Here is a 15226-nt window from a genome sequence, read left to right on the forward strand (position 1 = left end):
ATTTCTGGAAGAACTCTGGCATTTCCAGATGGAGGAGAACTAGGAAAAATACAGTGATCAAACACAAAGTGAGATTTTTCTGCCTGAAATAATATAGTGGTTGCCCACCATCAGACTGTTCCCTGTTGTATCACTCTTCCGCTCACATTGCTCAAATATTTCTCCCATGGCCTTTCCAGATACCTTAATTCAATTCAAGATTAATTCTTATGACTTCACAATTTGCTTACAAGTAAGATGCAAATCTACATGAAAGAAATAAAAATTCAGCTATTTGAATATTTACTCCTTAGTTTGTGAAAAACTTAAAAAAATATTCACAGGTAGCTGCCAAACTTTGAAGGCGAAGGGAATGATAACCTTTTTCAAAACATCATGATGATAGGGAAAGACTGGAGTGAACAATGTTTGAGAATTATGATTGATTATTAGTGGGAACACAATGGTGCAATGGAAGGTGGGCACTGGTTTCTTGCAGTGGGTGGGATAAAGGAACACAATGTGAGGGAAATGGGTACAGAGAAACATAATCTGTTTCATTTTTCTAATGGCCATTGTTCAGAATAAAAATGAAAGAGCCTCTTATTCTTAGTTCTCCATTTCAGTTATGCAGACATGAATGACCCTGTTCTATGCCACCAATGCCATATACTTCAAAGGCTGGTTAAAGCCTGAAGGTTTCATACATTTCCAAGTATATTTTAAATAGAAAGACTCTTAAATATGATGCTGCCTGAAGTCAGATATTTTTTAACTGCTGGATTTGATAGACTTTCACCAAAGCAGTTTGAAGCAGAAAACTTCCTGTTTCTAGAGTTCACTTGGAAGATATAGGAGACAGGTTCACGCAGAGACAGAGGATGATAATGGAGAACCTAGGAGAGGTTATGTAATGTAACATGCTGTAAACATTAAAACTAGACTGCTTAGGGAAACTCTCACTGAAATCTGAAAGGACTTTACAAAGTACACTGAAAGACAGTTGAAATCATGTGTACCTAAAATTCATGTCAAAGCCCTTTCATCTTGTCACTAAACCAAGCTTTTCTTTCTCAAAACTCTGCTGTAAGTATATACTCTAAATAAATTGTCCCAAGACTAGGCCAGTTTACACATGGTGCCCTTTCTTTAACTCCACACTCTTCTTCTGACTTTCCCCATTTCAGAAACTAGATTTGTTTTTGTACCCACGTACCTGCTATTAAAATGGGTGTCTCCAGCACAGCTCTCACTTAAATTGGTGTAGCAAAAATAGTAGTGACCTGGGATTCAGAAAATGTGGATTCAAATCCTGTCCTAGATGTGAGATTGAATAATTCACCGCATCAACTGGTACCTCTGATTCTTCATATATAATATGAATTTGTTGATCTAGATGATTTTAGGATCCTTTCCACAGACATATTAATATTCCAGTACTCAACCAGTCCCTGAAAGCAGCGACAACTGCTCCAGAGCGACCTCAGATCAATCCCCTACCTAATTTCTGGGTAAAGGAGGCTCACAGTCTTTGAGACCTTTGTATTTATAATGTCTGTATTGATATGAATTGGTTCAATAAATTACATGGCATGAAAAAGACAAGCTGCTCCTTGGGGAATAAACAAATGTTCAAATTCCAATGGGAATTATTAGAACATTTAAGTTGGTTTGGACAGAGTTAAAGATGGATCATAAAATGTCATGATTATTCTTAAGTGGTTTATGTACATGGAATGAATATGATGGGATGGGGATGTTGTAAGGGATAACCTTCATCTTGGACCACAGCAAAGATAAGACAAGTAGGATCTATTATTTGACTTGGGGGCTGCAAATGTTATCTCTCAGTTCCTCGAATAGTAAATGAGAATAAGGCCTTTGTTTCCCTTTTTGGGACCAGAAAAATTCATACATTTAAAGGAAGTGTCCAAAACCTATGTGAGGAAAAGTATAAAGCCCTCCTACAAGACACACATGTAGACTTGAACAAATGGAAACATATACCACGTTCTTGAATTAGAAGACACAACATAATAAAGATGTCAGTTCTCCTTAAGTTAATTCACAAATTTAATGCAATCCAGATACAAATTACACCAGTCCTCTTTGATCTAAATAAACTGATTACAAAATTCTTTTGGAAAAATGACGTGCAAACATGCAAGAAGAGGCAGGGAAACATTTTAAAAAGTAGAGCGATGGGGGAGGATTAGTTCTAGAGTACATGGAAACATTCTATAAAGATGCCATAAATAAAACAATTTTATATTAATGAATTAATATACAAACAATTGAAAGAAACAAAATTTTAAAAACCTAGAAATAGACTTAATTGAACATGGAAATAAAGTATATCATAAAGGAAGTTTCTAAAATGAGTGGGGGGCAATAAGTGCTTTTTAACAAGTGATTTTGAGATAATTGGATAGCCAACTGGAAAAAGAATTGCATTAATTCCTCATACCTTACCTGTAACTATTCAAAATTGGACAGATATTTAGATGTAAAAATTGAATTTCTTTATAGATCTAGGAGAGGAAATCATTCCCAACTATAACTCAAAATCCATAAGTAATAAGGGAAAATTGAAAATTTTGATTACATAACTGTTCATGACAGAAACACAAAAGCATAGCTGACAAATGAATACCTAGAAAAAAATCTGCAACTTTTTGGGACAAAGCAATGATATATCAATACATAGAGAGCTACTAAGAGAATAAAAAGACCAGTAACCCTGCAGAGAAATGGGAAAAGATGTGCAAAAAAATACTAGCTATATAAAAGATGCTCAAATTCTGATAAGAAAATTGTTAAATTACTTTATATACTGTTTATCAACTATCATATGGTAAAATCATTTATCTCAGATAACAAAATCTAATAGCTTTAAAATCTACTATAAACGATGTGGTGAAGTAATATCAGTATAAAAATGAAATGATACGACCCCATGGAGGGACATTTAAATGTATATATATTTAAATATATACACACATATATATCTTTAAAGAAACCTCTAAGGAGAGGGACATAAGAGGGTAGTGGTGTCAGGAATAAAATAAAATTTTTTTGTTTTTAAAAAATTAGCTTTATTTAGGCATAATTTACATACAATAAAATTAGCCTATTTTAAACGAATGAGTTCAGTGAGTTTTAAAAAATGTATACAGCCATGTAAGCACTTCCACAATCAAGATATAGAATATCTACATCTTCCCCCCAAAAAAATTCCCTTTTGCCCTTTTGCAATCAATACACTCCTCCCACCTCCTGTCCCAAGAAATGAATGATTTGTTCTCTCACTCTCTAGTTTAGCCCTTCTAAAATTTCATAAATTTAATCTACAGTATTTAGTCTTTTGATCTGTCTTCTTTCACTCAGCATGTTGCTTTTGAAATTCATCCAGGTTGTTGTGTGTAATGGTAGTTCATGCCCTTTTATTGCTGAGTAGTGTTCCATGGTAGGAATAGTTCACAATTTGTTTACCCACGTACCAGTTGATGGACATTTAAATTGTTTACAGTTCTTTACTCTTATGAATAAAGCTGCTATGAAAAACTATGTACACACTTTTGACGGGACTTGAGTAAATATCTTTCCTCTTGGCAAATATCTATTAGTAGAATAGCTGGGTAGTATGTTAAGTGTTATTTTTAACTTTAAAAGAATCTGATAACTTGTTTTCCAAAGTTGTTATACCATTTTGCCTTCCCACCAATAATGTGTGAGAATTTCAGATGCTCTCTACATCCTCTCCAGCACTTGATATTATTAGCTTTTAAATTTTAGCCCTGCTAGCGTGTGAAACATGGCATCTCATTTTCATGTTGCTTTATGCTGTCTCTCAAATCCCAAATTTCCTTTTACAGGATACTAACCAGGAACTATGCGAGGAAGGGAATTATGGGAAATGTAGTTCTTACTTAACCATGTTGACAATGAAAAGATGCAGTACACTCCACCCCACAGTCCACAGGAGAGACTGAAGCAGTTGCATTTATCTGGGAGCTCAGCTGGTGCTGGGAACTCCAGGATAGCCTCCTAACATATCTGGTGCCTCTGCTTTAGTAGTTGAAATGGCCCGGGTGCGGCTGGGGCTCCCTCTTTCTACATGGTGTCTCGCCATTCAGTAGTTTAGCCTGAGCTTCTTTACATAGGAACTGCATCCCAGCACAGTGAAATGAAAACTGCAGCCCTGTTAACTCACACAGGCCTCTGGAACTCACACAACCCTGTAACCAGATTTAATTGCTCAAAGCAATTTGCAAGGCCAGCCAAGCAAGATTCACGGGGTTGGGGAAATATCCATTTCTTATTTGAACGAGATGTAAAATATTCTGGTTGTGATTTCCAGTCTATCTCTGTTCACTCTCTGGATACAATTATTTACATTCCTCCTACATGGAAAATATGACGATTAAATTTCAAGACTCCCAAATTCTCAACCAATTATAGCATTTGGCTAGAAGTCCAGGATCTTTTCTTCTCCACCAGCTCTGGATATCTATATGTGGTTCCTTGCGTGCAGGTCTTCCTCATATGGATCAAAAAGACATCATCTGCTCTACTCTCCGCACACCCAACATACAATGATGAGACTACGATCAATTAACTGTGACAGACACAACAATTAAAAAAGCAGAGAAACAGAAGGCACATAGCAGGCCATGGCCCATGGCTATTCTAAAATACTTCTGGGTATATTTCATCAGTTTCCCTGACTCCAGGGAAAGGAAATGTTCCTTGACTATGGCTTGGTTCATTATCATTCCAAACATTTCTTCTGTTCCTTTCTCTCTTTCTTCTCCTTCTGCTATACTCATTACATGTATGTTATACGTTTCGTAGTTGTCCCACAGACTTTGGATTTTCTCTCCTTTTTGTTTTTTCAATCTTTGTTCTCTTTGCTTTTCAGTTTTGAAGTTTTCTATTTGAGCTATCCTCAAGCTCACAGATTCTTTCCTTAGCCATATCCAGGCTACTAATGAGCCCATTAAAGGCATTCTTTATTTCTGTTTCAGTGTTTTTGATCTCTTGCATTTCCTTTTGGTGCTTTCTTAGGATTTCCATCTCTCTGCTTACATCACCCATCTGTTCTTATATGCTGTCTACTTTATCCATTAGCATGGCAATCACATTTGTTTTGAATTCCCAGTCTGACAATTCCAATATTCTCCATATATCTGGTTCTAATGTTCTGTCTCTTCAAATTGTGTTTTTTTGCTTTTGGTATGCCTTGTAATTTTTTCCTGATGGCCAGACCTGCGTAAAAGGAGCTGCTCTAAACAGGCCTTAAAGAATGTGGTAGTGAAATGTTGGGGTAAGAGGAAGCTTTCTATAGACCCAGGATTAGGTCTTGGTGTTTTAGTAAGACTGTGCTTCTGTGTGAACTTTATAAGTGTTTCTCTCTTTTTTTTTCAAGCTGCTTAGGTAGGATAGAATGGCTAGAGTGAGCTAGAGTTGGGTGTTTCCCTTCTCCCACATGGAAGGCCAGAGCTGACTGGAGCGGGGTAGTCCCCATCCTCTAGGTCAGTCGGGCACTGATAATACTCTGGCAGGTTAGGCTCTGATTGACTGGTTTCTCCTGGGGCAGACATTGTTAAGAACAGAGTGTGCTCTGGCATATTTCAAAATGGTTCCTTTTCCTCTCCCGCTGCTGGAAGCTGGAGGGGATTTTTCTCTGGTATTTACTGTGAGGATCTAGTCTAACTCTTGGAGGTAAATATTATAAAATTGTGCCCCTCTGACCAGGTCCTCTAGTTTTTAACTCTCCGTGTTGTCCATACTGAGCCTCCAGCATTTAGTCAATTACAGTTCAAGTTTTCCCACCCTGCACTGGTTCCCGGGACATTTCCACTCATGAGTCTCTGCTCTTGTAAGTGGCGACTCCTGTATTTGCCTGCCTGTCTTTCCAGTTTTGGAGGCAGAGGTTTGCCCTGTGTCCCACCTCTCTTACATATCCTAGAGGAGTTGTTGTTTTTTCAGTCTGTTCAGCTTTTTACTTGTCAGGATGGCGTTACACCCTGCAATACATTATTATATGTATATACACACACACACCCACATAGTTACATAGTTGACCCTTGACCAACACAAGTTAGTACTGTCCAGGTCCACTTATACGTGGATTTTTTTCAGTAGTAAATACGACAATACTACACAGTTTGAGGCTGGTTGATTCCAAGGATGTGGAACCGCGGATACGGAGGGCTTGCTATCAAGTTACACATAAATTTTTGACTTCTCGCTCCTAACCCCCACATTGTTCAAGGTCAACTATAGTTTCAAGAGTAAGACATGTGACTTCTTTCAATGTTTTCAAGGTTCATCCAGGTTGCAGCCTGTATCAATACTTCATACTTCATTCAATTTTATGGCTGAATAATATTCCATTGTATGGCTAGAGCATATTTTGTTTATTCACTTATCAGTTGATAGATGTTTCCACCTTTTTGGCTATTGTGAATAGCGCTGCTATAAACATTTATGTACAAGTTTTTGACACAGAAAGCTGCATATTGTATTATTCCATTTGTATGAAATGTCAAGAATAGACAAACCCATACAGACAGAAAACACATTAGTAATTGCAAGGACCTGGGGAAGGGAGATTTGGGAGTGTCTGCTTTATGAGTACAGGTTTCCCTTTTGGATAAAATGTTCTGGAACTAGATGGTGGTGATAGTTGCACAACACTCTGAATGTACTAAATATCACTAATGGTAAATTTTATATTATGTGTATTTTACCACAATAAAAAATAGTAAGAAGTGAAAAATATCCAAATACATATAAAGAAGAAAATGCATCAAGTACTTCTCTATTCTCATTCCCTGAGGTAGCCAGTGTTAAACAGTCTACTCTGTTATTGTTTGATTTTTACAAAATTAGGATCATAAAATACACATGACCAGTTTGCTTTTCATTTGACAGTACATTGTAGACATTGTAGTATGTTCAAATTAAACTATTTCTTTTCATGACAGCTGCATTTTTTAAATGTAAGGGTATTCTGTAACTTATACAATTCCTTTACTAATAGGTAATCAGATTTTTTTCTCTTATTTTTCCCACTGCTTATTCTGTTAAAATAAATATCTTTGTCATAATTTCAAGGACCAGTGCTTTTATTTCTATGAATTGAGTCTCAAAAGAAAGATTTATTAGTCAAATGACATTGAATAAAAGTATATTTTTAATTTTAGCAGTTATCTCCAAGACATCGAGTTTGTTTGTTTTTAACACAGCAATGCATACATTCATCAATGATATAGAATATCCTTAATTATTCTTTTAAATTTTGATCAATTTGATGTACAAAAATGGCATGGATTTTTATTATAATATGCAGTTCCTTGGCCATTAATAGGGTTAAATATTTCTCATATGTTTATATGTTATTAGGTGTAATTTATTCTAGGAATTACCTCTTTAGTTTGGCCAGTTTTTTCCCTATTGAAACTTTTTCTTATTAATTTACAGGAGCTATTTCAAAATAATTTTAATAAGGTTATATTCAATGGTTGAGGTTATTTATTTATTTATTTTCCATATGGATATCCAATTGTTTTAACAAATAACAGTTGTTAAACTGTTATTTGTTAAAAAGGCTATTCTTTCCTATTGAATTATTTTGGCAGCTTTGTTGAGAATCAGTTACCATATATGTGAAATTCTTCTGGACCCTCCATTCTGTTCAGTGTATTTACTTGTCTACTCTTAGGCAAACACAATACTATAACTATTACTATAGCTTTATATTAAGTGTTGAAAACAGACTGTGTGAGCCTAACAAATTTGTTCTGCTTACAGATTGTTTTGACGATTTCAGATCCTTTGAAATTTCATATAAATTTTATAATCAATTTGTTTATTCTACAAAAAGCTTCCTGGGATATTGATTAGCATAATGTTAAATGTTACAACAATAAGGAGATAACTAATGTCTTCACAATATTGTGTCTTTTTATCCATGAGCACAGCCCACCCCCCATCATCTCTTTATCCTGGGACATAAGCAGATGAACAAAGAGCAATGGTGGAATCATGCATTGAGTCTTAAAACTTCTGCTCAGATGTGGCACATGACGCTTCTGCCTGTATTACATTAAATAGAAAAATCATCTTTTCAAGGCTTTGGTAAATAAAGTGGGAATTATACTCGTCCCACAGCAATGGAGGGTCCCTGGAGAGATGGACTAGGTAGAATAAGATAGCCAATTGTTTAATTAATAAATAGCTCATAATAACAGTTACTTGGAGTTCTTATTTTATTAATCTCAGTAACATTCACATTGCAAATACCTTAGTCAAAGTGATCTCCTTATACCTATTTCATTTAATAATCTCCTGCTTTCAATTTCTCTATTCTCTAAATCATCTGTATAAATCCGTACAAAATACTGATTTCAAATCATCATAACTCTGCCTACAATCTTATAAAGGATCTTTGTTGTCTTTTACATCAAGTTATATTTTAGAGTGGCATTCTTGTTCTTCCATCCTGCTAACTGGATATCTTGTTCCTTCAGATAAGTTCCACTATTTTATTTCCCACATATTTTTTTTCCTTGCCAAACAAAATGTTAGTTTTCATTATAGGTCAAGTTCACATTTCTTCTGCAAGAACATTTTCTTGATTAACTAAGCACACTATAAATTTTCCTTTATCTAAAATCCAGTTCACTCATTATCTCTGAGAATTGCTTGAACGCTTGATTTATTGGGCTGTATTTTTTTCACCAGTTGTTTTATTTATGGGTGCTTAATATCTCCAAAAAAATTAAAAATTACTTAAAGCAGAATTGAATGTTTTTGGATTTTATTCTCCACTACCCCTAGAACAGAGTTAATCAAGAGTGCTTATTAAAATTTGTTGACTTGATATCTCCAGCTACCTCTTAAATGATGGCTTTTGCAATTTCCGTCCCCTGAATCTCTCAGGTCCAGGTAAAAACAACCTTGTAAATTCCCATAAGACTCTTAATATATCTTCCTGTTGTGAACCAAATAATACCATCTTTGTTGTTTAATAGATCCCATTGCAATATGATTTCTTGGGCAATTCCCAAGTCCCTACAACATCCATTTTATCTACAGCTCCTAAACAATTAATGATTCAACTGGGTCATTTATTTATATTTAAAATTACCTCCTATATGTTCTCTGTCAGAGCCCACTCAACACTCTGAATAGTCTAAAGCCTTGATTGTGCTATAGATCTGGTAAGCAAAAGTGTTTTTTGCTGTCTGCCTCTCTTACTTGCATCTCCTAACCCCTGTTCCATGGAGCTGAGATCAATAAAATAGTTTGCATATGTTGGCATATATGAAGGGAGAATTCAAACAAGAGTGAGACTAAGGAGATTGATCTTTAAGCTCTTCCCTATAGAAGTGATGTGATATATTCTTTAAGAGACAAGGTAAAATTTTAAGTCATATAATTACAACTATTTGTAGGAGGAACATACTCCTATTTAAGAAAAAAAAAAAGAAATAGAGAAGAAAAGAAGTCAAATGCATTTCCTTGAGCAGTATGGCTATATTGTAGTATGCCTGATGCTCAGTCTTCTTCCACTGGGTAAATATCAGCAAAACTAATTTCCTCTGTGTTTCTGATGGGTCTCAGATAACTTTTATCTGTGAATATGCTAACAATTTTCTAGAAATTTACAAGAGTTCTGCAACTGTTCATTGAAGTCTCTCTATAATGTTGTTTAAGAGCCCATGTCACTTATACGTGATATAATTTTTATATGTTCTTTCAGTAGGGCTAACCTTTTGGATGAGTTCTTATTGACTAAACCTGTGTGTGTGTGTGTGTGTGTGTGTGTGTGTGTGTGTGTAATACACTGTCAGCCCAGAGTAAATGCTTAATGTGAGCTATTATCTTTAAAATTGTACAGACAAACATGTGGATACATAGATCTGTTCAGGATGATATACTCTCATTTGGATTGCCCATTAGCACCAGAAAAGAAAGTGTTATTTTCAACATCTATGGCTTAAGTGGTATTTCACCATGATCCCTAATAGCCTACCTTTCAAGCCAATATACCCAATGAAGATGGCAAGAATACAAAAATTAAGTTTTCGTAGAGGAAACAAAGTCTGTGAAAATGGAGTCTTGGAAATAGAACTTTTGCTTCAGTAGAATTATAGTTTTTCTTGATTTTTTTTCTTTGATACAGGTTTCCATCTATCAGTCAGGACAATGGATGTGGCCAACAAGTCTACAGTTTCTGAATTTGTTCTGCTAGGACTCTCTAATTCCTGGAAACTACAGATGTTTTTCTTCATGGTGTTTTCACTGTTTTATGTGGCAACAATGGTGAGTAATAGCCTCATAGTCATTGATATGTCTCTTGCTTCCTTTGCAATCCCTAAGATGATTACAGACTACCTCACTGGACACAAAACCATCTCCTTTGATGGCTGCATCACCCAGATATTTTTTCTACACCTTTTTACTGGCACTGAGATTATTTTTCTTATGGCTATGTCTTCTGATAGTTATATTGCAATATGCAAGCCTCTCCACTATGCTTCAATCATAAGTCCTCAGATGTGTGTTGCCCTTGTGGTGTTTTCCTGGGTTGTAGGGGTTACCCATTCAATGAGCCAGGTTATGTTTGCCCTCACATTACCATTCTGTGGTCCCAGTGAGGTAGATAGCTTTTTCTGTGACCTTCCTGTGGTGTTCCAGCTGGCATGTGTGGATACTTATGTCCTGGGCCTCTTTATGATCTCAACAAGTGGCATAATTAATTGCCTTGTCCTGCTTTATTCTTTTATTCCATTCTATGTCACTGTCCTGGTTACTATCAGAAATCGTTCTTCAAAAGAATCATCTAAGGTCCTTTCTACCTGCACAGCTCATTTTATTGTTGTCTTCATGTTCTTTGGGCCCTTCATCTTCATCTATATGTGGTCACTAACCAGTTTTCTGGTAGACAAGATCCTGTCTGTGTTTTATACTATCTTTACTCCCATTCTGAACCCAGTAATCTATACTTTGAGAAATCAGGAAGTGAAGACAGCCATGAGAAAATTGAAAAATAAGCTTCTAAATTCTAACAAGGCAACTCTATTGCACTATTTTTAGTTTTAACTTCTAGTTTTAGTTAACTTCTAGTTTTATTCCGAGGCATTAAGTGCCACAATTTTTGTGTACACAGCATGTATTAGGCTCTCATTTCTGTAGTTCTTATCAAATTGCAATTGCCAAAATTTGTGAAAGCACAAGTTAACTTCATGTTAAAACTATTCTCATACATACATTTTAAATACATTTTAAATTTCAGAAAAGCAAGCTGACAGAAGCAATTTCTTCCAGAAGAAATGAATATCTATAAAAATGCCAAGAGTGATTGTTTCAGTTAGGAAATTCAATACTAGTATTCCAGTCATTGGAAAAGAGGAACAGAAAATGAGAAGAGAAAGTATAGATCAAAGGAGAACTAGGAGATAATGACATTTACATACAACTAACAACTGAGTTACTCAGAGAATTGTCTCTAAAGTATGACAAATTAGTAAATTTCTGTAAGCCTTAGAAATTCAATACTGCTATAGGTAGGAGTAGCCTCTGATCGATAGGCAACGATTTTCTACGTCCATCCCTGACTCATTACTACTTAACATGTAAATAAATTTGTGAGTTCTTCTATTAAAGAAACTCTGGGTATATTTCATTAAAAATGTTGATGAAGTCCAAAGAAAATGCTGTAAGTAAAGTCACCATCACTCACTTTTAGGTAATAAGTAAAGAAATATAGCCATGATAACTCCTTCTGATAATGCAGACTGAATAAAGAGGTCAGAGAATTCTGCAAATAGGAAATATTATAAAATGAGTTTCAAAGCAGTACACTTTGCTTCATACAGACACTAATGTCAGTTTAATGCCTGGAAAGTTAAAACTAGAATTAAATTAAGAGATATAGTTTATGATAATAGTGAATTAATGGAGAGCTTATGCTTTCCTTTTAAAGTATCATATTGCTTTACACTTTTATTAAATTACTTTTTCCTTTTAATATTTGGATGCAAAAATAAGAAATTTGCGCTTAGTAGTAACTGTCAATGTAGTAAGTATATTTCTGTAAACAATTTTTTTTCAAAATACTGTTTTATTTTATTTTTTAAAATATTTATTTATTTATTTTTGGCTGCATTGGGTCTTCGTTGCTGCTCGCAGGCTTTCTCTAGTTAGGGAGGCTACTGCTTGTCATGGTGTGCAGGTTTCTCATTGCAGTGGCTTCTCTTGTTGCGGAGCACCGGCTCTGGGTGCGCGGGCTTCAATAGTTGTGGTTCCCCGGCTCTAGATTTCAGGCTCAGTAGTTGTGGTGCATGGGCTTAGTTGCTCCGCAGCATGTGGGATCTTCCCAGACCAGGGATCGAATCCGTGTGCCTTGCACTGGCGGGCGGATTCTTAACTTCTGCACCACCAAGGAAGTCCCTAAAGTACTGTTTTAAATAAGAGTGCTAGGTTCAAAATTAGCTTGGAGGTACACAAGGTCTCACTACCACCTGCTGGCAAATATTGGAATTGCAAGCATTGACGGTCATGAGAAACCTGGATGCCTTGCTTTGCAAATCATCTGCTTTAATTGATGGCAAACCTTAAAGAATTAACTGTTACTTGGAATTTACTGAATTATACTTATGAAATATGGTGTCCAGTATATTATCCAACTTGTATCCACAAGAGGAAAATCTGTTGCAACCACAGTGTTTGATAAATATCAAGTTGTTATTCTTTTCTGGCATTATTGAGTAAATAGAGAAAACCAAGAATTATATATGCCTTAATTACCATTGACAAGAGAGAAGTTAAGAAAATGAAATTCCTAACTTTTCATTCTAAGCCAAATGATGAGAGGAATATTTTTTCTTCCTCAGTGTGTGTTTTTTATTTTATTCAGTAATATATTAAACAAACAAACAAGTGTGATATTGTTTAAACATAGGCATTTTTGAAAGTGTTGAACAACATGTCTACAGTATTAACACGGGAATAAAACGTGTTTATAGCTGCAAAGGAATAGCATAATTCTATTTGAAATAGAGATATAAATGGACATATTTTGGTTGTGTGTATAAATTTTCTTTCAGTTTCTGTTACATGTGCAAATATGTTCAGGATCAAGGAACTCATTTATATAGAAATTTTCTAGCTGGTGTTTTAGAAACGCTCCAAATAATTCTTTCAAATAATATATTTATTTGAACAAGATATATGTTCTTTTTTTTTTTTTTTTGACAAGACAAGATATATGTTCTTAAATGAACTGCTTTATGCAAGATAAAATTGTGGAGTCTTTTTAAAAGACGTCAATCAATCTTCAGTGCTTATGTGGATAATTCTAAAACTCACGGATATTTTCCAAACCCTCAACAGTATAACTCATCAGCAGACAACTCTGTAAGGCAAGTCAATAATGAGACTGAGTAGCTGGATTGATAGTAAGGCTGTGTAACTGAGAATGAAAAGGACCATAGATAGCCTCTGGAGAACTTCCGTATATAAAGGGAACTACCACTTTCCCTGATGGCTCAGCACAAGGAGTCAACATACACAATACCTCTGCATATTACATAAACACTCAAATCTTAATTAGGAGCTACAGGTGGATTATTTTATCACCATGTCACCTCAACATGCTGCTGACACTCTTTTACCAAGTACAGTGACATGGCCATAGGCTCCTTCAATGGTAAAGATGGTGCCATTTGCCACTAGGGCATCTAAAGGCAGAAATAATGTTTTGCAAAGCATGCTAGGTGAAGAGAAACCAGCTAGTATAAACAGGTTGAGGACAGCTTTAAATGGTCTGAATTTCCAATAACACAGTTGAGGGAATATTGAGATATGGAGATTTTACAAGAAGACTATGTTGACAAACGACTTCATATTCCCTTAGGGGTTTGGGAAGCTTGGCTATACCAAACCTATGAGCTTTTAAACATTGTAAAAAGCTGTTTTGTAAAATTAAGCAATATCATCAAATTCAGGTGAAAAAAACGATAAAAATCAGGTCTAGATGAAATGATAAAATGCAAATTGTAATACATGAAGGAATTGGATATATGTAATGACAATAAAAACTATAAATGATATATACTTCCAAAAATATTTGAGGAAAATTTCAGAATATTATATAGTGTAATAATGGTGGATGTACATTGAAGGCTAAGGTTTAGACCCCCTCCTCTGCATGGGTTTCTTCCAAGGCCCTGGAATGGACCCCAGCAACCATTTGTTCATAATTTTGACTCTTTTTATCTTGAAGAAGTCCCCTTAGATTGTAAAAACTTTAGACCCTGCAGAACCTGGATCCACCCTGAGTGTAGGGTTAAAAGTCTTAGACTCAGGCATTTTTTACCAGGGTTACATACCAGTTCTACTGTTTGTTGGTGCTGTAAACTTGAGCAAGATACCTAATGTCCCTTAGCCTCAGTTTCTACATCCGTAAAAGGACATAGTAATGATACCTGCACCACGGAGTTGTTTGAGGAATAAAGGAAGTTATTCATATAAAGCACGTAATATAAGTCCAATAAATGTTATTATAGTGTCTTTCAAAACAATTCTGGATATTTTTAAAGAACTTGGTACTCTCTTGAGCTAACAATTGACATGTTTAATTTGAAAAGTAAATTTTTATTTTATAAATTTAAAATATTTGTGCCTGTATACATGTGCATGAAATTAATGTGTATCAAGATTAATTTGGAAAATTAAAAGTAACTTCCACTAGAAAACTACATTGGTTCTTATATTAATTCAAGCCTCTAGAAACTTGTTTTCCTCACTGCTCATAATTTTTGTGAATCAAGAGAAATTCCAAATTTTGTTTAATTATTATGTGATTGCTTCTTTACAATGAGTAAGTATTAAATAATTGATTTTAGAAGGATTATCACCACAATTTTGATCAGAATAAGAATGATGATGCTTGATCCTACATATTATTAAGGTGAAGACATAGATAAAGGCATAAATTAGTGAATAGTAACTTAGATAGATAAGTACAATTTTGTATATGAACTGTTTTATGTAAAGATTTTTCTACATTGATAAGGGCCTGGGAAAATGTGATCACTGGACTCTGTTGCCAAATGGAAGAAGTTCTTGGTAGATGCTATCTTTTGAACATGATCAGACTCTTTATAGACATGTTTCCAAACTTAAACAATGACCAATGAAAGCTTGCTTTTCAAATGAGCTTTTAAACAAA

General features: G+C 35.0%; 2 protein-coding genes across 2 annotated transcripts in view; both read left to right on the forward strand.

Annotated features, from left to right (window-relative positions):
* LOC309654706 (olfactory receptor 4N5-like) overlaps positions 1-15226 on the forward strand; it is a 53824-nt gene that overhangs the window by 22430 nt on the left and 16168 nt on the right.
* On the forward strand, positions 14-11935 carry OR4K2 (olfactory receptor family 4 subfamily K member 2). The gene is made up of 2 exons (XM_082452503.1): positions 14-9209; positions 10175-11935. The coding sequence occupies exon 2, from the start codon at positions 10198-10200 to the stop codon at positions 11086-11088; it is 891 nt and encodes a 296-aa protein (XP_082308629.1). The 5' UTR covers positions 14-9209; positions 10175-10197; the 3' UTR covers positions 11089-11935.

Source organism: Balaenoptera physalus, assembly GCF_965194825.1.
Source record: "Balaenoptera physalus genome assembly, chromosome: 2".
NCBI lineage: Eukaryota > Metazoa > Chordata > Mammalia > Artiodactyla > Balaenopteridae > Balaenoptera > Balaenoptera physalus.

Excerpts from the sequence above, each read along its gene's own strand:
- OR4K2 (XM_082452503.1), top strand. The coding sequence starts at position 10,198 with ATGGATGTGGCCAACAAGTCTACAGTTTCTGAATTTGTTCTGCTAGGA.